Below are 21,360 nucleotides of genomic sequence, written 5' to 3' on the forward strand. Positions count from 1 at the left end.
TGGACTCCAGAGGGATCTCCTGGGGGAAAGTTATGTTGTATTACACAGATTCTCCCCCCCCCCTTTTTAAAAGGGGCCATTGATCACTATGGCAAATGGTCAAGGAAAAAAAATTCCTGGAATGGCTTTGGGGTAGGGGTGGGGAGGCATTAGATAAGCAGATGAAAAATAATTTCACAATTAAAAATTCAGAAACCGTCACATACAACCAATTTTGCCCCCACTTTCCCCCCCCTCCACCCAATGCTAAAGTGTGTGAAGAAGGAAGGGTGGACTTTTTTGTTGTTGTTGTTGTTTTTGTTTTTAAAAGAAAGGTCCTCTGAAGTCCAAAGAAAGGTTTGGAGAAATGTCTCCAGTTACACTCCTCAGCTTTGGGATGGGGCTGCCTTCCCTTTTCAGTAGTAGTATCTCTGTATGTATGTATGTATGTATGTACGTATGTATGTATGTATGTGTGTGCATGTGCGTGTGTGTCTGTCTGTGTGCTGGGCAGCTCTTTTTCCACTGGTTCCTGCCCCTCCTTTCCGCCTGGTCCTCAGGACTGTGGTATCTGCTGACATCTAGTGGGACTGGGTGGGAGTCTGGCAGCAGCGCTCTGCTCTGTCCGGAAGCTGTAGTCATACTGAAGAGAAGAAAAAGAATTCAAAGAGATGCCATGCCACCATCCAGCAAGCAGTGAAAAAGTAGTTTGTTTTTTTTTAACCCCACCCCACCCCACCCCAGGATCGTTTCCAGCCCTGATCTCCATTGCCACATCCAGGGGAAGGGTCCTGTGGGGATGAGGCTCTTGGCATCTTTGCCACAATTAATGCCAATCCAAGACCAACTGACAGTAACCAGCTACCTAGCCCATGTAGGGGTGTACTGGGAGGACACCAAACCTCTGCTAACATCAACCCTCAGGCCCTGTAAGAGGTCCCAGTAGTGAATGTCTCCTTCCCCACCAATCCCAGGCCTTCTGCTCCTGTAGGCCAATATTGGTCCAGGGAAGCAAAATCTGACACATAAATTTTCTCTGCAGGTGTTGCACCCATCTTCTCAGCACTCACTGCTACTAAAGACCTAAAGAAGAAATGTTTTGCCACCAAAGTCCCTGTCACTGTCAAATAGTTCAGCGTTAGATAGAAGGTTTCAGCAAAGCAAATGGCACTAAAGAAGATGTATTATCATCTGCCTTGCTGTTGTACCTAAGGACCACTGGACCTTTCAATCAGCCCTGCAGCTGAAGCCTTCTGAATAGCTTGTCTCTCCCTAATAAAATGTAATTTCTTCGAGAGCAAAGACTACCTTCCCTTTAAGTGTCTCCAGCACTTAACATAGTCTTGGCACAGAGTAAGCATGAGATTTTTTTTTCATTAATGACGTTATTTAATGATAGCCAAGTCTGGAGAGGAGCATCTTCCTCGTTTCTTTGAAGTGGGGACCTCTGGTCATGGGGTACTGGTATATGTAACTGATGTATTTGTTAGTTTTGCTAAATTATGTTTCTTCCCTTCTTTTAAAATTCTTTGTGGTAAGGGATCAACTACCTGTTGGAGGAGAGGGATATATTAAGAAATGAAGTTGATGAAAAAAAAGTGATGGATAGAAAAATTTTAAATGAAGGGGTTGGATTAGATAGTTCTCAAGCTGTTCTCTAGGTCTAACATTCTATGCTTTAACATGGTGGGCTCTAAATTCTAACAGATTGTTCTAATGTCCCTTCAAATTCTAATAGTCTATGTCCTATGCTCTAACATACTACGTTCTAAGGTCTGTTATAGTTATAGTATCATGTGTTTTGAGGCCTCTTTTAAATCTCATGTTTTATGATTCATTGAAGACGATAAGAAGGTCAATTCCCTTTTGGAAACTGGCCCTTTCTTTCATATCAAGGCATCTGATTACTGTTGCTAGAGAGAAAGTCTGGGAATAAACAAGAATGAGATAAGTCATTAGTTGTGAGAAGGCTTCATCAGAAGGATTAAGGCTCCCTAAGAGCTGGAGGGGAAATCAGAAGCTAACACATTATTCACTAAAAGAAGGCGGGGAAGAAAAAAGGCCTTTGAATTTTTCTTTTTTTAAATTTAAAACATATTTATTTTTAATTTTTTTTCCTTAAAATAAAAATAAGAGAAAGACTCATCCCCAAAGAAGCCACACTGCTCAAGGATATGGACTATAATTTTAGGAAGAGACCACTGTCCTGCTGATAATATTTTCTAAATGAAAGGCAACAAGAAATAAAAAAAAGAGTGGGTCTGGAAGGCAAGAGATCTTCCTTCAAATCCTAACTCTGCCACTAACTTGTCGTATGCCCTTCGGCAAGCCACTTGTTCTCTACAGGTCTCAGTTTCTTCTAGTGTAAAATGGGGAGAGGGGAGTCATACTAGATTTTTTCCCCTAGCTTTGTCTGATATTCTTTTTAGGAGCGGACATAGACAACGAACAAATCAGAAGGGGCTGAGATTTTAGGTCCTGCTCCTGCATGTTCGATTTCTCCCTTTGGGCATTAGTTTCTCAATTTTCAGGGTACAGGCCTCTAACCTATGATTTCATCCATGAAGAAAACTCATGGGAAAGGAAATGTCTTCTTAATGTAGGTTAGCACCTTCTCTGTGACTTGTAGTAGAGCCAGAGCACTGGAAATGACTTGCCCAGGATCACAAGTTAGCATTTGTCAAAGTGGAACTTGAACCTCAGTCATGCAGGCTTGGAGGATGGATCTCTTTCCACTACTCTGCTGTGTCCATCTTTAAACAAAGGAGGTGGTCGAGGACAGGGGTGCCACAAGATACAACAGACAGACCTCTGGCCAGGAAGATCTGTGCACAAATCACGGAACCCACCTCCCAGTGTTCTCCTGCGCTTTTTAGATGATTAGTTTTTTATACCTATCAGTCAATCTGCTTTGGATAGAGGAGAGTTTCAATATCAAGAATTCTCTACATGGTTTGAATCACAAATCTGGACAAAAAAAATTGTGAGGGAGCTGAACCTTTTGGGTCTAATAGCTTTATGCTCCCAGATCCCTTCCAGTTTAATAGGCTCGGTCTGAAAGGGACGGAGGGCCTATCTAGCTCAGCCACTTAGAATGAGAAAACTGAGGCGCAGAGCCATAGAACGTCAAAAGCTTGAAGAGACCTGAAATATTCTTTCTTTTCTTTTTATCGTGCTCCTCAAAGCTTTGATATTTGATATTTCAAGTCTCTTCAAGGGGTGATATTCTACGGCCTGGGGTCCTCAGTTCTTTGTTTTAATAGTCTATGTCTTGGGGTCCCCTTCTAGCTCTAACATTCTAAGCCACGGGGTAGAATTTCTTGCTATTTCTCTGCACGCCCTCCTGGAAGAGTGCAGGAACCAGAGCACGTTAAAGTCTTTTGACTCTGTGCCCTTGCCCCTTTGCCCTCTGCTCTGGGGCAGTTCACCAGACTGGTCTTGGCTTTTTTCCCATTTCCCTTAAATGGCCACAGCACTTCCTGAGGCATTTCCTGGGGATTCTGGACCCAGGTCAGGGTTAATGGCTCTCAGCAGTGCCTGGGGCCATTGGCTTCTCCCAGCAGTTAGGAATCTCCCCCTCCTCTCCCTCCCCCAATCCCAATCCCCTTCGAGGCCCCAGGAACAGAAGAATCCTAGCGCTTTGGAGGGAGGCCCAAGTTCAGGGGGACACCGCCATCTTGTGGCCTTCGGCTGTAAGCGGCTCTAGTGCTACAGAGCCTGCAAGGGCCTTTGTATAGCATCTCTCTTGCCTGTGTGTGGGGGGATAGGAAGCCCTGAGACCTGGCAACACACAGAATCACAAAGGAAACGAATTACACTGAAACAGTTTTCAAAATTTAAAAACAAACAAGTCCACAGGCCCCCAGCTTAAGAACTCCTGATTGGGGTTTAAAGCTGGGGTTTTACAGACGAGGAAAAGGAGGTCAAGTGACCTGCTCAACGTCCCACATCGGTACTAAGCAGGACAAAGAACCAGGTTTGGACTCCAGGGCTCATCCCCAGCAGCAGGCTGCTTCATCGATCCCAGAAACATTGATTCCCCCCCTCCCCCCAGAAAGAAGGCAGAGAGAGGCCCAGGAGATTTTTTGATTATTATCTTTTGATTATTTTGGATTTTTTATTGGTCTCTTTTGTTGATTATTCATTAATTTTTTATCTTTTATTGATAATTGTTTATTTTGATTTTAAGATTTTGATTTTTTATTTACTTGCCGATTATTGATTTTTTAAAATTATTACCTATGGCATTAACACCAATACTCAACGTGCTCCCAAATAATACACCGAGTGAAGGGATTCGATGAGTAGGATGCCTCCCAACGTTAACATTCTATTTTTCTATAGTAATACTAACGGAAGATGATCTGGGTTTCAAGAGCTCTGGTCCCAGCATCCCCTGGGAAGAAGCCCTGGTCATGCTAGAAGAGGATGTGGGGATTCAGAGACCTTGGTGACTGCAGACCAAGTGTTCCATGTTCCTAAAGTGCACCTGCAGGGACCAGGCCAAAATAGCAGAAAGAAAAGTTGGGCATCAGTATGACTCAGAAGAACGATCCTCTTAAGAGGTGGGAGATCTGATTTCAAGCCTGACCTGGGCACTTATTAGCTTTGTGATTTTGGGCAAGTTATTTTCCCTTCTCTGGCCTCAGTTGAACTATTTTTAAAGAGGGGAGATTGGGCTTAAGTCACTTCTAAGAGCTCTTTCAGTCTGCATCTACGAGAAAAAGGATTATTTTCAGAAGCAGAAAAGAAAAAGGCTGAAAGGACAGTGAATCCAGGATCAGCAGGCCTGGGTTTGAGTCTTAGTTTTGCTACTTGGCTAGCTGGATTACCATAGGCAAGTTAGTTCCCCTCTCCAGGCCTCTGTCTCCTCATCTTTAAAATGAGGATTAAAAAAATGGGAATAACTTGCAGACTACTGGGAGGAGGAAGGCATTTAGTAAACTTTTTACTACAAAAGAAGTGTGAATTATATTATGAAAATGTAGCTAGTAATACCTCTACTTCTTGCTCCAGAGTGCTGCTGTGGGGATTAAATGAGATAATGGAAATAATAACAAGTAAGAGTAATAACAGCTAACACTCATATAGCTCTTTAAGATTTGTAAAATACTTTACATATATTACTTTCTTTATACTTTGTAAACTTTAAGGTACTAATGACTTCTTAATCCCTTTTTGGGGGTATCTTAGCCTTTTTGGATAGGCTGGTAAAGCCTACGGTGCATGAATCAAATTGCATTGGATTCTAAAAGAAATCAATTATATTGAAATACTGCTAACAAAGTATTTTTAAAAACCAGTTCCTCTAGGTTAAGAACTCCTGCACCATATACATGTGAGCTTCGACTCCCTATAGGCACCTTACAATAATATGCGAAGGCAAATCTCTGAAATGGGGATAGTTTTAAAGGTGAGGCTCCTTCCATCTGGCTGGAGAGAGGCCAGAGCCTCAAATGCTCTGCTGAGGGGTGCCTCCTCTTCATCTAGCCATGGGATGCCATGTTTTAGTTTCAGGGGTGCTCTATGGCCAGCCTCCCTCTCATGCTAGCTACTTTTTTGGGATCTAACCTATGGGATCTGTAAATGTAGGGATAATCAAGGGCCCAAGCAAGCAGCAAAATCCCAATTTTATCAGAAAACAAGCTGGAACATATATATAAATATGTATATATTTATCAGAAAACAAGCTTGTATACTTATATTTATTTATATTTATGTATATATCAGAAAACAAGCTGGTATACTTAGACTGGTATGTGAGTGATAACGGCTAGGATTCACGTATAGTTTTAAAGTTTACAAAGTGCTCTCACACATATTCTTATTTGGGTAGGGCCCCTGAAGCAAAGCTCTAGAAAAGAAACCATGGGAAACAAGGAGCAAATCAAAGATCCTTCACTTGAAAAAGAAAGGATGCCTTATTTGCTAGAAAGGCCTGGAAAACATTTAGTTTCACATTGATTTTCTAGAGAAGGAAACCATGTTCCAGGGATGAAAGATCACTCGCTTCACGTGGCACCTGGAGTGAGGGAAGAGATGGGACGAGGGCCCGTGTCGCCTGCTTTCCCAGCTAAGTCCATGTTGTCTGCTTCACAAGGATGGACGACTGTTCTTGTTTGGAATCCCCAGAGCTTGGCATGGAAGGTACTCGTATTTGTTTGCTGACTGTCTGAGCCAGGTCATGCTCTTAGCCTCAGAGAAATCATTATTCCTCTAGGGCAGGCAGGGAGGGGATCTCTGTCATTTCTATATCCCAGTGGCATCTATCATGGAGCAGGGGCTTCGTCAGCAAGTCAAGCTGCACTTAAATGCTTGTGGATTCATAATGGGAACTGATATTTAAGAATGGCCTCACACTGAACAAATTTTGGTCTATGATGGCAATGGAATATTATGGTGCTGTAAGGAATGATGAACAGGAGGATTTCAGAAAGGGCTGGGAAGACCTCCATGGACTGATGCGGAATGAAAGGAGCAGACCCAGGAGAACATTGTATACAGAAACTGAAACATTGTGGGATGATTCTTTAGGGGGCTTCTGGGTAGCTCAGTGGCTTGAGAGCCAGGCCTAGAGATGGAACATCATGGGTTCAAATCTGGCCTCAGATGCATCCTAGCTGTGTGACCCTGGGCAAGTCCCTTAACCCCCATTGCCTAGCCCTTACAGCTGCTCTTCTGCCTTAGAACCAAGACAGTACTGATTCTAAGACAGAAGGTAAGGGTTTAAAAAAAAAGAAGAGATTCTTTGTCAAGTTTAGGTTGGCTGAGATGACCCTTCAAAGGTCCTTTCTGACACAGAGATTTAGTAAAGTATCCTCCCCATTTTACAGATGGAGAAACTGAGTCTCAAAAAGGCTAAATGGGCAGGACTAGAAACCAGGTCTTCTGACTCTCAAATCTGACTCCCACTGTACTATTCACCCTTAGAGATTTCTCTTCACTCTTGGGTACTTATATGCACATTTATTTTTTGGGTACTTATATGCATTCAGTTGTGTGTTGTGGGGTGAGGTAGAGAATCACAGGCTCACAAGAGGGTGTAAAAAGCCAGTAAGTACCATCTTCTCATTTTATAGGTGAGAAAATTGAGACCAAAGGAGGTGAAGTGAATTTCCTAGGGCCACAAAGCTAAGAAGTGTCTGAGTTGGGATTTGAACTCTGGTCTTCTGACTCCAAAGTGCTCTCCCATGGTGATAGCTGAAGCAAATAATTAAAAAGAAATGGCCAAAATTTTAAGTACAGAGGCAGAAGAACACAGAATTTAGGGCCAAAGGGGAATCTCTGAGATTATCTAGTCCTTCCTCCTCCTTGATTCTGCATGGGAAGAAACTGAAGCTCAGAGAAAGAGTGATTTTTTTCTAAAGTATAAAGAGAGTAAATAGGAGAGTGAGGATTTGAACTCAAATTCTCTGACTCAAACTCCAGGGCTTTTCCCATAATGCTGCACCCACCTTCCTTCAGGGGTAGGGTCTTCAGAAAAGATTTCTTAGTTGGGTGATCAAAGGCCCTGGGAGTGAGGAGCTAGGAAGGAGAGCCAGGCTTTCTAGATGAGGAGAGGAGAATATGAAAAGGAGTAATCAGCAAGTTACAGAGAGCAGGCTTGTCTGAGGGGAGCCAGGTTCTGTCCTGCCACAAACTGTGGTGCAAGAGGCCCAGAGAACCCAGCTGAGGAATTGGATATTGATCTTTTGCCTGGCAATAGGGAACCACTGGAGGTCTGAACTCATCACCTGGGACTGATCAGTAGCGGGCCCAGGCTGAATCCCAGCCCTGCCACTTACTGTGGGGGCATGGCCTTAGGGAAGCCACTTCTCTTTTCTAGGCTACCTCCTAATCTGTAAAACGTAGACCCTGGACCAGAAATCTCTATATGGTCCTTTCTAGCTCTAACTCCTAGGATGTCGGAGGACCTCCACACTGGCTCTAAATCTATGATCCTGTAATTTTGTGACTTTAGATGATTAAATGATTGCCTTTTGTTGCTGTTGTTTAGTAATTTCAGAAGTGCCTGACTCTCTTTGTGACCCCGTTGGGGGTTTTCTTGGCAAAGATGCTGAGTGGTTTGCCATTTCCTTTTCCAGCTTATTTTACAAATGAGGAAACTGAGGCCAACAGGATTGACTTGCCCAGGGTCACACTGCTAGGAAGTGTTTGAGGCCCTATTTAAATGCATAAAGATGAATCTTCCCAACTCCAGAGCTGTAGCTCTATTCATTGTATCACCCAAATACCTAGAATATACAATACTGTGCTGCCTAGAGAGGTCTGTATTTCTGACTCCAACAGGTCCAAGTCCCTTGAGTTCCTAAAAATGATCACAGACTCCCAGATCATGAAAGATGAAACTGACAGAGATGTCATCTAGTCATTCTTTCCCACCCCCAAATCTAAAGAAGCAATGCTCTTTCTTTCTATCACCCCATGAAGAGCTTACTGATGGCTTTGTGGCCATCTCCTACTGGCATCCCCCTTTCACATGTATCCCTTGATTTGGAGAACAGCTCCAGTGTTCCTGAGCAGCTGGGGTTTCCGAGGTGGCTGGGTTGCTCAATGGGCAGTCTGAGAAGAGTGCCGTTTTCTCCTTAAAATAAAGCACATTTCTATAGCTCTTAAAGGTCAGCAAAGTGCTCCCAACTCTGTGGTGTGGAGAGTGTGAATATGCTCTCAGTTTGACAAATCAGGGACCTATGGCTTATAGACATCCAGTCATTTGCCCCAAGGACCTGCAGCTAGAAAGCATCAGGGCTAGGATCAAAGCCCAGGTCTCAGGGTTCTAAGTCCAATCTTTCTCTTTCCTTTCTTCTCTTCTCTTCCTCTCTTTCCCTTCTTCTTTCTTATTCTCTTTCCTTTCTTCTCTTTCCCTTCTTTCTCATTCTCTTTCCTTCTTTCTTTCTCTCTCCTCTCCTTCTCCCTCTTCTCTCCCTCTCCCTCCCCCAATCTCTCTCCCCTTAGGTTTTTTTTTTTTTTAACTAACATCCCCAGTGAAATTTCAGCATAGCGTCTCTATGTTGTGGCTAACCCTCTTCATAGACACATTTCCTCATCTTCCAAGGATTGTCTGTTTCCAAATTCTTTGCCTAAGAGATGAAAGATCTGATTTTTGAAAGTCATCTTGCTCCCCAGGGGCAATGCTATGCACCTCTGAAAGTGGATCTTGGCCTGGATTTTTATTTACCCAAGAAATGAGGCCCTCGAATAAGGAGACTTACCTAATGTCCATGTAGCAAATCCTTTTTGAATTAAAAATGAAAAAGAATCCAATTAAAGTGAATTAGGTTTTGTCACTAGAGGTTGAACAGGGTCAGCGTTGAGCTCCCTCTCCTGGACCAAAGTTGCACTGACAGGAGAGACAAGCTTAGGCTCCCCTAAGGAGGGCAAGTTCTCTCCCATTAAAATTCATTTTCTCAGTTGTTTCCAAACAGATCCTTACCAGAGGACTCCTCATCATCCCCAAACCTTTGGTGATTTTTTTAATGCCTCCAGGATAAAATACAAACTCCTTTCCTAGCACTGAATCTGGCTCTGACCCACTTTGCCAGTCTTCTCTCCCATTAAGTTCCTCCTGCTCATTGCTCCCAATAAACTGGCTTAAAAGCTGCTCCCTGACTGTATCCTGACTTCCCAGCCTTTGTGCACCCATGAAGGCCATCTCCCATTTCTGGAGCAGATCCTGGTACAGGGGAGAGAGCATAGGATTGGAGTCAGTGAAGCAAAACTGAATCCTTTCTTTGTGACCTACTATATGTAAAAATGGGTGAACTACTTCTTTCCAGGCCTCAATTCCTTCACCTGTAAAAGAGTGGGGTTGTACAAGGTGACTTCTCTCTTTCCTTCTAGTTTAAAATCTATGTTCCTTTGATTCTTTTTCCTCCCTGCCTAATGAAATCTCACTCCTCCATTAAGGACCAGCTCTGGGAGTTGCCTACTTACAGGGTTTGGTTTCTTGGCTAAAATTTATTTCTCCTTACTTAAGGAAATTTATTTATGAAATGTATTTCTCCTTACTGAAGTAAAAATACTTCTCTTCCCCTTTTTCCCCCTATGGTACTTTGAAGGGCTTCTTTACTCTTATACTATTATTCATCCACAACTCATACATGTTTAGGTAATATCCTATCATACTATGAGGTACTGGAAGGCAAGGTCAATGTTACTTTTCAACTTGTATCCCTGATGCTTAGCATAGGGTCTGAGTCACAGTATAAAATTAATAAATGTTTGCTGAATTCAACATGCTGGATAGAAAAATAAATTGCTTTTGTTTGGGTAAGTTTAAAAAAAACCCATCCTGACCTTAAAAAAAAAGCCTAACAAAGCACTTAACTGTGTGAAGGAAGCTGGAGGCTACAGTCTTGTGAGTTTCAAAAGGTCAGGTGGACCAGTCACCTGGGAGTTACATCTATGCTGGCTTTTGCAGCCGGCTGAGGACTAGTACCCTGAGCAATGACCTTTGGGATCTGGTACAGCAGTGGCTGAGATGAAGAGTCATCCAGTGGTGATGCTACATCTGGATATGAACAAAAACCTGGTGAGCCCAGTTCTATGTAGAAACTGTCTTAAGTATGAGCCAGCTCTTTTCAGAGATTAGATTTGGTATAGAGGTGAATGTGGTCCCAGGTTTTAGGGATAAATTTTTGTCCTTCTCTGCTCTTGCTATATCTTCAAAGTAAATATTTCTTTGTGAAAACTGATCAGGAACAGCAAGGTAGCTTGTGGATGGAGAGCTAGGCCTGGGGTTGGGAAGATCTGGTTCAGATTTGGCCTTAGCCACATCCTAGATGTGTGACCCTGGGCATGTGACTTAGCTCCCATTGCCTAGCCCTTACCCACTTCCACCTTAGGAATGATATTTATATTGGTTATAAAGCAGAAGGTAAGGTTTAAAAAATATTAATCAATGGTAAGTGGCTAAAAGGAAGTAAAGCCTGTTAATGGCAGAGTACTGTGTGTGACACAGGGGAAGATATAAAAAGGAAATAAGACATGGTCCTTGAGTTCATAGAGCTTTCAGTCTCATAAGGGAATGGTAAGCTATATCATATGAGATAATATTTGTAAAAGGCTCAGCACAGTGCTTGGCCTATAGTAGGTATTTTAAAATGCTTATTCCTCCCCCCCTCATATTACACAATATTATATTAAGAGTACTAAAAAGAGACAAAGTACTATGTGAGGTCTCCGTTATCAATAGAGGCGGGCCCAAGCATGGTGAGCTCTCTCATTTTTCAAGGAAAAGATGAACACACAGTGTAAGAGATAAGAAGTCTAGGATAGTATGCCTGGTGTCATAATTCTTATATTCATCAATCACAATATTTATAGGAGTAGAATAGAAAAGGACTTGAGGTTGTCTAGTTCAATTCTCTCTCCTGACCAATGGGAAAAATAAGTTGCAGAGAGGGCAAGCATCTTGCCTAACGTCTCAGAGAGAGTCAGTGATAGAGATGGGGCTGAGAACCTGGGGCTCCTAAGCAGCAACTTTTCCACCAACAAGTACTTAGGGGAGCCCCTGCTCTATTGCTGAGGCCTATTCTAAGAGTGATGGTGGACAGTGAAGAGAAAACACAGTCTTTGACTTTAAGGAGTTTATAGCTGCATACACAGTAGGTATTTAATAAGTGCAGGCTGATTATCAGCTAGTGAGGGAGACAAGAAGAACCCACAGGAATAGAAGACACCCTATCTGTCTGGCAGAGCTCCCAGAAAAGAAGGCTTGGTGAAGGCAGGGGGACTCAGGATGGGGCTCCTAGAAGAGGCAGCACTTCAGCCGAACCTTCGGGGAGGACTGGGATTTGGATCAGTGGAGGAGAGAGGAAGATGCCATCCAACACAAGAAGAATGCTCGCTTCCTGAGAAATGACTTTTTGTTTCCTAATGGCACAATGGAAAGCGCATGGGGTTTGGAGCTAGGGGAGCTGGGTTCAAAGTCTGGCTCCATCAGTTACTATAGCATGTCCTGGGTGCCAGACACTGTGCTGGACTCTGGGGATACAGAGACAAATATGAAATAGTTCTTTCCCTCGAGGAGCTCATATTCTTTAAATGGAAACCACATATATGTGGAAATAAGTATCTATAAAATAACTAAATGTAGGAGAACTGGAAAAGACTTTGTACTGTAGAAATTGTCACTTGAGCAGAGTTCTGAAGGAAGCCAGGGATTCTGAGAGGCACAGGGAAAGTGAGAAGGCATTCTAAGCACGAGATAGTGTTGCTGGTCCTGGAATCAGGAAGATCAAATCTTGCCTCAGTCATATATTAACTGTGTGACTGGGCGAGCCATTTAATCTGTCTGCCTCAGTTTCCTTTTCTATAAAATAGGGATAATAATAAGACCTATTTCCCAGGATTCTGCTGAGGATCAAATGAGATAATAGTTGTAAAGCACTTTGCAAAAAATAATTTGTGTTATATGTTTATTATTGTTGTTCTTTTTATTATTATGGGAGATGTGTTGTTCTTTTGTGGGAAAGGCCATGGGAAAGTGCCAGTTGGCAGGAGGAAGGGGAACAAAACTGATTAGTCTCTTAACTTTTCTAGGTCTTGGTTTCCTCATTTGGAGGGCCACTCCAGCTCTAAATTTATGATTCTGTTTCGGTGGGACAGGGAGGAGCCAGATCTGATTAGAGAAGAGAGTGTGTACTAGAGAATAAGTGAGAAACAGGATTGAAGAAAGAGGAGCTGGATTATACAGTCTTGAAATGCAGGCAGAGGAATTAAGACCTGATACAGGAGGAAACAGGGAGTCAGGGAAGGTTTTGGAACAGGAGAATGATGTGATGAAAACTATGCTTAAGGAAGATGAGTCTGACAGTCGGTATGCAGGATTAGTCATAATACCACCATCTCCATCCCTTTGAACTCAGACGTTTGAAGGGCTCCAAGCACTTCACAGGCAATCTTTAGAATCCTATTTCTATATTAAACCAATTGTGTTGAGGTAATGCTTACCTCCCGGCTTGGCAGGAAGAGGAGGCAGCTACTACAGCTCGACACTAAATCTCTTCTCCATTAACAGTCTTTTCCAAAGCCTTGAGGTGGCACACAGAGGGGACCCTTGGCTTTCTAAGGCCCTGACAGTGGAGAGTAAGCCCTTACCAAACTGGGAATGCTTTACATATCAGCCCACTGATGGACTAGGTCATGCTCAGAGGGTCGTGCTACCACGGGAGCAGAAATTTAGGGTGTCGTAATTTCCCATTGCTATCTACACATGCATGAAGGAGTTGCTCTCTGCATCAGTGTGGGAAACACCATACCAAGAATATTGGGTATCCTTCAGAGTAGCAAAGTGATCAGACCTAAAATCAACTCACTAAATTCAGTTTGACTCCACAAGGCATTTGGCACACAGAAGGCACTTCATAATAAGCTCACTGTTGCCTGCCATTTTTTAAATGCCCACTGTGCCAGATACAAGACAAAGCTACAAATGTTTCTGCTATAGAGGAACTAAGGGTGATGGTGGATGTGATGTTCACACACAGGAGAATAATATCTGTAGAGGTTGATTGGGTCAGTGCTTTGGGAAAGTTTGAAGGAGGAAAGAACAGTCAGTTGGGAAGATCATGAAGTTCCCCCAAAGAGGTGGCACCTGAACTGAGCCTTGTGGGAAGCAGAAGTGAAGACAGAGAACTTTCTAGGTGTGCAGGAAGAGCTTGTTGTCTGGCCTGGCTGGTATGTAAAATATACAAAGGAGAGGAATAGGAAATGAGGCCTGAAAACTCAGTTCCAATTTGAGCCAATCCAATGAGTGTTTATGAAGCATTCATGTGGCAAGATACTATGCTTGCTCAGCACTGGGGATACCCAAAAAACAAAAATAAAGAAAGTAATTACATTCCAAAGTAATGTTTTTTCCGTTTGGTTCCAGGGGGCCAAACCCCAGATTCTTAACCTCTATTTTATCCTTAACTATTACTCTCCTGTTGTCTGTACATCCAAATGTTGCATTTCTAAATCTCCGCATCATCTTGTACATCTGACCTCCCTTCTCTACTTATTTAGCTATTGTCTTGGTTTGGTCCTTCATTGCCCCTTGGCTGATGAAAGCATCAGCCTCCTAGCTGGTCTCCCGCCTCCCGTCTCTTGCCACCTCTCTCCATTCCCTCCAAAGCAGTTTTCCTTAGACTCGGGTCTGATCATTCCACTCCATGCCTTCTTAAACTCCTTTTGGTTGTTATTGTTCAAATTGTTTTTCAGTCATGTCTGACTCTTCTAGATCCCACTTGAGTTGTTTTTGGCAAAATTATTGGAGTGGTTTGCCATTTCCTTCTCTAGATCATTTTACAGATAAGGAACTGAGGCAAACAGGGTTGGTTAAGTGCCTCATCCAGGGTCACACAACTAGAAAGTATTTGAGGCCAGATCTGAATTCATCTCTAGGCCTAGCACTCTATCAGTGCACTGTATCACCGAGTTGCCCAGTGGCTTCTTATTGCCTCTAGGATTAAAATATAAACCCATTTTTTGTTTTGTTTTGTTTTGTTTTCAAAGACCTTAAGAACCTGGCCTGTCTTGTCTTTGTAGACTTGTGATACATGACTTTCCTTCCTGCCTTCTTAAATCCATCCAGTCAATCTGGCCTTCTCTTGGATTCTTCCATAAAACAGCCCATCTCCTCCTTATGCCTTTGTCCAAGGCACCCTCCTTCCTCAGCCTGGCCTAAGGGAAGCCCTGTCTTCCTTCACGTGCTCAAACATTACCTTCCACGTGAAGCCTTTTTTGATCCCCTCAAATGCTAGTGATCTTCCTAAGTACCTTATCCTTAACTCCCTCATATCGATTTATTCTTTTCACATTTCTTCCACATATAGATATACTTATATGCATCTTTGCTGTCTCTCTTCCTTCCCTCCTTTCCACTGAATTAAATACCATGAGGGTAGAGGTGGTTTCATTGTTTTCTTTATATCTCCAGCATCTAACACAGTCTTTATCACATAGTAGGGACTTCACAGATGCTTGCTTGAAGTTCTGTAAATCCAGGCTTGATGTCAGCAAGATTTTTCTGTATCTTTTTAAGGCTGTCCTCAAGCGGCACATTAGGAGCTAGTGTGATTTCTCACCTTTGGAGCTCTTTGGGCACAAGATCGATGTCTGCTTGTCGGGGCTGTAGGGATTCCTGTTCGCTACGTGGTGGGCCACTGAGGCCCTTGCCAAATCTGTGGCAGTTCCATGAAGTGTTCTATCTCCATCTCAAATGGAGGGTTTATTATCTCAGTGGGCAGGAAAAAAAAGTCTATGAAATAGTAAGTCTGGCTTTTCCAGGCCTGCCTGCATTGGCTCCCTCGACCTCTTCCTCTAAATCCATCTCCTGCTTCCAAGACTGCCCCTCATCCACGGACACAGAGAGTACAAGTCTCTGCCTGTAGCAAAGCCAGAGCAATCTGCCGAAGCGTAATCAAAGGAAAAACCCCCCAGAGGAGTTAAAATGAAAGCTAAGAGATGTTGTGTTTCCTTACGCTGGCAGCCCATTCCTATTCGGGTTATGCTTAGATCCTCTGTCATTTCTTTGTAGCCCTGGGCAGAGAGGCTGGCATTTATTTTCGTGGATGAATTTCTGTCCTGTGGCTATCATCAGGGAAAGCTGCAGTCGGGAAAGGAAGCAGTAATCACAGCTCGGCTCTCCCCAGCAAGAGTTTGTACCTTTCTGGGCTCGTGAGAGGCGGCTCGGTGTACCGGAAGGCACCTTTGTTCAGCTGGCGGCTAGGAGATGTGGGGTCGAGTCCGGGCTCTGCCATCTCCTACTTGGGCCATTGTGGGTAAGCCTCTTTCTCTGGGAAGGCTCCCAGCCTAGATTCAGAGCTGGAAATGGAGTCCTGTGGTCTCCTGGCCTAGTGCCTGCCTTTTACAGACTGGGAAACAAGGCTCAGGGCAGTTAACTCATTTGCTTAAGGTTCATGCAGTTCTTAAGTGTTGGAGCTGGGATCTGACTTTATAAACCATGGAGTGTGATAGAAACAGGGGGCTATTACCTGCCTGATCACACCTGCTTTGCTCAACAAAATCCAAGTGTCACTGGCCCACCTTAATGCAAATCCCCAGCACAATCACTGACCACCCATTAAGGGAACTGTGATTTGTTTCTTTGTCCTGGCCCCATTAAGGCCTATTTCCTCTTGATTGTTGGCAGAGCCAAAGCGGATATCAAACAAATAAAATAAGTCCAACAGTCATCTTCCTTGTTGTTTTTAATAAATCCTTACCTCATGTCTTAGAAGTGATACAAGTATGAGTTCTAAGATACAAGGAACAGTAAGGTCTAGGCAACTGGGGTTAAGCGACTTGTCTGGGTCAAACAGCTTAGTGTCTGAGGCTAGGTTTGAACCCAGAACCTCTCCTCTCCAGACCTGGCTCTCTATCCATTAAGCCACCTAGCTGCACCCCCACCCATGAAATAAGAAAGTTGAGAAAAACCAAAACAAAACAAAGTGCAAAAGCAGAGAAGACAAATGGATAAAGGCCCTTATTTCATGGCAGCTAAGGTGCAGCCACAGATACCTTGGCTGGCCAAGCCTGTAGGGCCCTCCCTCCTTTACAGAATCACAAATCTGAGATCTGGAAGCCAGAGGTACACATAAGGTATGCACCCAGGTGGTTTTACTTTTAAAAAGGTAAAATCTACCGACGACTCAATCATAAAGGACATGATTTTCGCTCATTAATCTTTCAAAAAATTTTAATTATATATGTGTATTTATAAAATTTAAAAATTAATAGCTAAACTGTATTAAAAAATTACAGACTCTGCAAAAGACTCCTTTAATCAAACCTGAAAAACAGAGCCACTTGTTTCAGACTTAATTTCTTGCCTAAGAAAGGGATCTTTCCACCTGGACCCTGATCTCCTAGTCCTGTACTTTGTCATGAAGGGTCAGTGGGGGAGCATAAGGCCCGTTCATACTTTTAAAATGTAACATGTTCACTTTTCACTTTCCTTGCCCATAGCAACTAGAACCACAGGACTACATAATATAGAGGCCGAGACAAGGAAAACTAGAGGAAACAAAGGGGAAATAAATGTGTTTAGTTCAGGGGTCCTTTGTGAACTTGGCTTTTAAAAAAATATTTTGCTAACAGTATTTCAACAGAATTGTTTTCCTTTGTCATGCTATATATTTTAGTTTGTGCATTTAAAAACATGATTCTGAGAAGGGCATCATCAGGCTGCCAAAGGGAGCTGTGACCCAGAAGAGGTTAAGAATCTCTGGTCTGGTTGGTTTTTCCTTGACCTGACTGATGCCAGCCAGGATTAGGGGCTTCCTGGTCTTCGAAAGGAGGAGGGGAGACAGTCCACCCTGACCCCAGGAGGAACTGGGCTCCACTATGCAGAAATGTTTGGGTTTCAGTAGAATTGCTTGTCAACTCCTGGAGGGGGAAGGGAGACAACACGAATCATGTAATTTTGGAAAACTTATGTGTAAATTTGTTATGGGAATAAAATCAAGACAAAAACACAGTGAAAAATAAATAAAATCACATTATGTTCTGTTAAAAAAAAGAAGTGTTTGGGTTTTTTTGCTGGAGAAAGAGGGAAAAATAAAGGGGTAGTGCCCCCAAATATCCATAACTTCCTTCCAGTAACCCACTGTAGGTTGCAGTTGTAAACAAATGCAAACCTTTCTATTTTCAGCTTATACTCATTCTGGGGTGATATGGGAAAGAGCACTAATAAATGCCTGAGGTTTAAGAAGACTGAAATGGAAGTCAGGGGACTTGGAGTTCCACATTCATTACATAGCTTTTATCAAGTCACTGCATTATGTAGTGGAAAGAACACTGGATTTAAAACAATTAGATTTGGATTTGAGTATTGATTCTTATATTCATAATCTATGGGTTATAAAGTGGGGTAAGTTTCTTGTCTCTATGCCTCAGTTTCCTCATATGTAAAATGAAAGGATTTAACTAGAAGGTGTCTAAGGAACCTCATGGGGTAGCCAGTTGGAGCAATGGATAGAGTTTCAATTCAGGAAGACTCCTCTTCCTAATTCAAATCTGGCCTCTGACATTTCCTAGCTCTGTGACCCTGGGCAAATCACTTAATCCTCTTTACCTCAGGTCCCTTACCTGTAAAAATGATCTGGGAAAGGAAATGGCAAACCACTTCAGTATCTTTGCCAAGAAAACCCCAAATGGGGTTGTGAAGAGTAAAAAACAACTAAAAATGACTGAACAAGGAACCTTCTGGCTCTAACTCCTATGAATTTTTCACCTTTAAAAAAAGATGATGAATTTAGATGACTTCTGTGCCTTAATTTCCTCATCTGTAAAATGAGAGGCATGAGCTCAGTGCCCTTTAAGGTCCCTTCCAGCTCTTAACGTATAAGTCTATGATTTCTTCTAGTCTTAATGTTGTAGTTCTTCACCGATAACTTCACTCCTAGAGCTGGGCTGGGGCTCTTGAAGGCTATGCAAGCTCCTCCCAAGTTGACAAGTATAAAACTTGGTGATGGAATGTGAGCTTGAAACCCAAGGATCAGCCTTGAAATTCTTTTTTTTTTTTTTTTTTGGGTGGGGGGGAGGTAGGTGTCAGTCAGGTATAGTTACCATATAGTAAGTATGGAAGAGTTCTGTAAGAAGATGCAAATGAAATTCCAGACCTTTAAGAAAAAGCTCCTTCCTTCAATTTTACCCATCTTTTGCCTTGTTCAGTAAGCATGGGGTACTCAGAGCTGAAGGAGTAGGATTTAGTGAACAAGTCCATATTCCCCTATCCTCTTACATCCAGTGAAAAAATAGGTGGAACAGAGAAAGGAAATAATCTGAACCACAAAATATCATCAGTGGAAAGGACCGCAAAGGCCTAAACTTGGAAGAGGACTCCCTTGACCACAAAGGGTCTTAACCTTCAGGGTGTCCTAGACCCCTCTGGGGGCATACAAGGGAAGCCCATGGACCCCTTCTCAGAATCATGCCTGTTGCCTACATTCAGAAAGGATGAAAATGCTAAATTTCCATTAGAGTTGGTAAAAATACATTTTTTCCCCTATCCACATTTAAAGATTCCTTGAAATCTATCCACAGATTTCTTGGGAGGTCTGGGAACCCCAGGTTAAGAATCCTTGCTCTACAATATCTCTACAAGTGGTTGCTCTGCCTTTGCTTGAAGTCCTCTCCTGAGGTTGGCCATGGTCCCTGCGGCAGGCAGTCCATCCCACTCCCCCACAACTGCCCTTGGTAGGAAATTTTTCCTTGCAGCCTTGGAGATTGACCAGCACAGGGGAAGGAGTGCCACCCAAATTGGATTTATAGGACCTATTTTTGAATCCCAATTCTGCCCCTAGATTTGATGAATCATTTATTATTATTATTAGGCTTCAGTTTTCTCCTCTATAAAATGAGGTTGTTCAGTCACTTTTCAGTCCTGTCTGACTCTTCATGATCCTATTTGGAATTTTTTTGGTAAAGACACTGGAATGGTTTGCCATCGCCTTCTCAGGCTCCTTTGACAGATGAGGAAATTGAGGCAAACAGGGTGAAGTGACTTGCCCAGGGTCACACAGCTATTAAGTATCTGAGGTTATATTTGAAATTAGGAAGATAAGCTTTCTCCAGGCCCAGCACTCTATCCGCTGTGCCACCTAGTGGACTCTATAAAATGATGAGATTGATCTAAATACCACCTAAGTTCATATTCCTGATCCCAAATCTAAATGTGTGTCTTTTCACTTCCATCCATTGTCCCTGGTTTTGCCTCTTGGGTCCATGTGAAGCAAGATGAAACCCCTCTTCCCTTTGCCAGTTTTTCAGCTTGAAGACCGCAATTACCTTCTCCACCTACATTCCTCCCCACCCCACCCCCAAACCCATCAAGTCTTTCTTAAGCAAAAGAAACAGGGTCGTCTTGCTTCTTTACCTACATTCTTTCTCAACTGTCCTTCCAGACAAGAATTTTTTTAAATACTTTTTTTAAACCCTTACATTCTGTCTTAGAATTAATACTAAACATCAGTTTCAAGGCAGGAGAGGGGTAAGGACTAGGCAATTGAGTTTAAGTGACTTGCCCCAGGTCACACAGCTAAGAAATATCTGAGGCCAGATATGAATCCAGGACCTCATGTTTCCAGGCCTGGCTCTCTAGCTATTGAGCCACCTAGCTGACCCCTTTTAAGTCTTTCTTATAAATTCTTCTAGAGCTGTGATTTCACTGAGTTAGGGAACCCTAGGTGAGGAAGTCTCTACCAAAGTAGATCAGAAATTGTTTTGCAATTCCATCTTAAGGTTGCTTCTGGGGCCATAGGGAGGTTATGTGACTTGCCAGGACGTCTTGAACAAGCCATCCAAAACAAGTCTTCAAAAGCCATCTACCACACCAAACTGTCTCTCCATCTCTGAAATCTATCTTCACATTCCCTTGATCGCTGTAGCTGCCTCTCTCTCAATCTCCTATTTGGTCGTTCCTCCCCATTCTATTCCATCTTCCACACTGGGGCCTTAACTGCAGATTGGCAACACCAGTGAACATTTAAGGTTTGCAAATTGCTTTAACTACATTATCTCCTTTAATCAATAAGCCTCTAGGACAAAATATCAATGAGATGTAAAGCTCTTTCTTTATGCCCTGGCCTAGACCCGTCTAGATGGCATCACTGTGAATATCTCTCCTCCTCCTGCACTTGGTTCTCTAGCCAAACACACCGTCTCTCTGCTTCTCCTCGGCCACCAGGCTCCTGACCCCAAAGCCAGCCATCCCCTCTGCCTGGAATTGGCTCACTCTTCAGCTCTGCCTCCCTGAATCTGCCTCTTCCTTCAAGATGTAACTCAGGTATCACCATATACGTGAAGCCTTGTCTAATCCCCTTAGTGATCATGGAGTTGGCCACTTTGCATTTCTTTCCTTGGTAGTTCTTTGGTATAGACTAAAATCTATGTTTGTTGTCAGGACGCAAACTTCTTGTGAGTAGGGGATTTTCCCTTCACTGCCTTTGTTTTTCTAGTCTAGCACAGTGCCTGTTGAGTGAATGTCCGCCAGTGCCATTCTTCTTCCTGAAGTGAGCAGGAAGGATTTCAAGTTCAGATGTAACATGGAGGGATGAGGTTAAGGGTCTTATTTCTTATTCTCTTTCTAATGTTATTCCTGAAGATACCCTGCCTTTTGGACTAATGTCTTTAGAGAATGGTCTTCCAGTGATCTGTAGGTTCCCTTCCTAGATCGTGGACATCACAGCACATGACAGAACGTGCCATCCTATAAACACTTTGGGAGCTTTCCCCTCTAAATGCACCCCTTGCCATTCGCCTTCATTTTCTGTCACTTTTCTCAAAAGTGAGGGCCTTGAGACCTATTTTACTATCTCTCTCGCCTCCTCCCTTCAGTATGCACAAGTTAAGGGCCATCTACAGACTTTTCCTTCCTGGCCATTTACAGAAGTC

General features: G+C 43.0%; 1 protein-coding gene across 1 annotated transcript in view; it reads right to left on the reverse strand.

Annotated features, from left to right (window-relative positions):
• Nucleotides 1–462: 462 nt before the first annotated feature.
• MVB12B (multivesicular body subunit 12B) overlaps nucleotides 463–21,360 on the reverse strand; it is a 310,868-nt gene continuing 289,970 nt past the window's right edge. Inside the window, exon 10 of the mRNA XM_044664228.1 lies at nucleotides 463–622. Coding sequence (XP_044520163.1) covers nucleotides 536–622 — 87 coding nt within the window. The 3' untranslated portion in view covers nucleotides 463–535. The remainder of the gene's footprint in view (nucleotides 623–21,360) is intronic.

The sequence above is a fragment of the Gracilinanus agilis genome, chromosome 2 (assembly GCF_016433145.1).
Source record: "Gracilinanus agilis isolate LMUSP501 chromosome 2, AgileGrace, whole genome shotgun sequence".
Classification (NCBI taxonomy): domain Eukaryota; kingdom Metazoa; phylum Chordata; class Mammalia; order Didelphimorphia; family Didelphidae; genus Gracilinanus; species Gracilinanus agilis.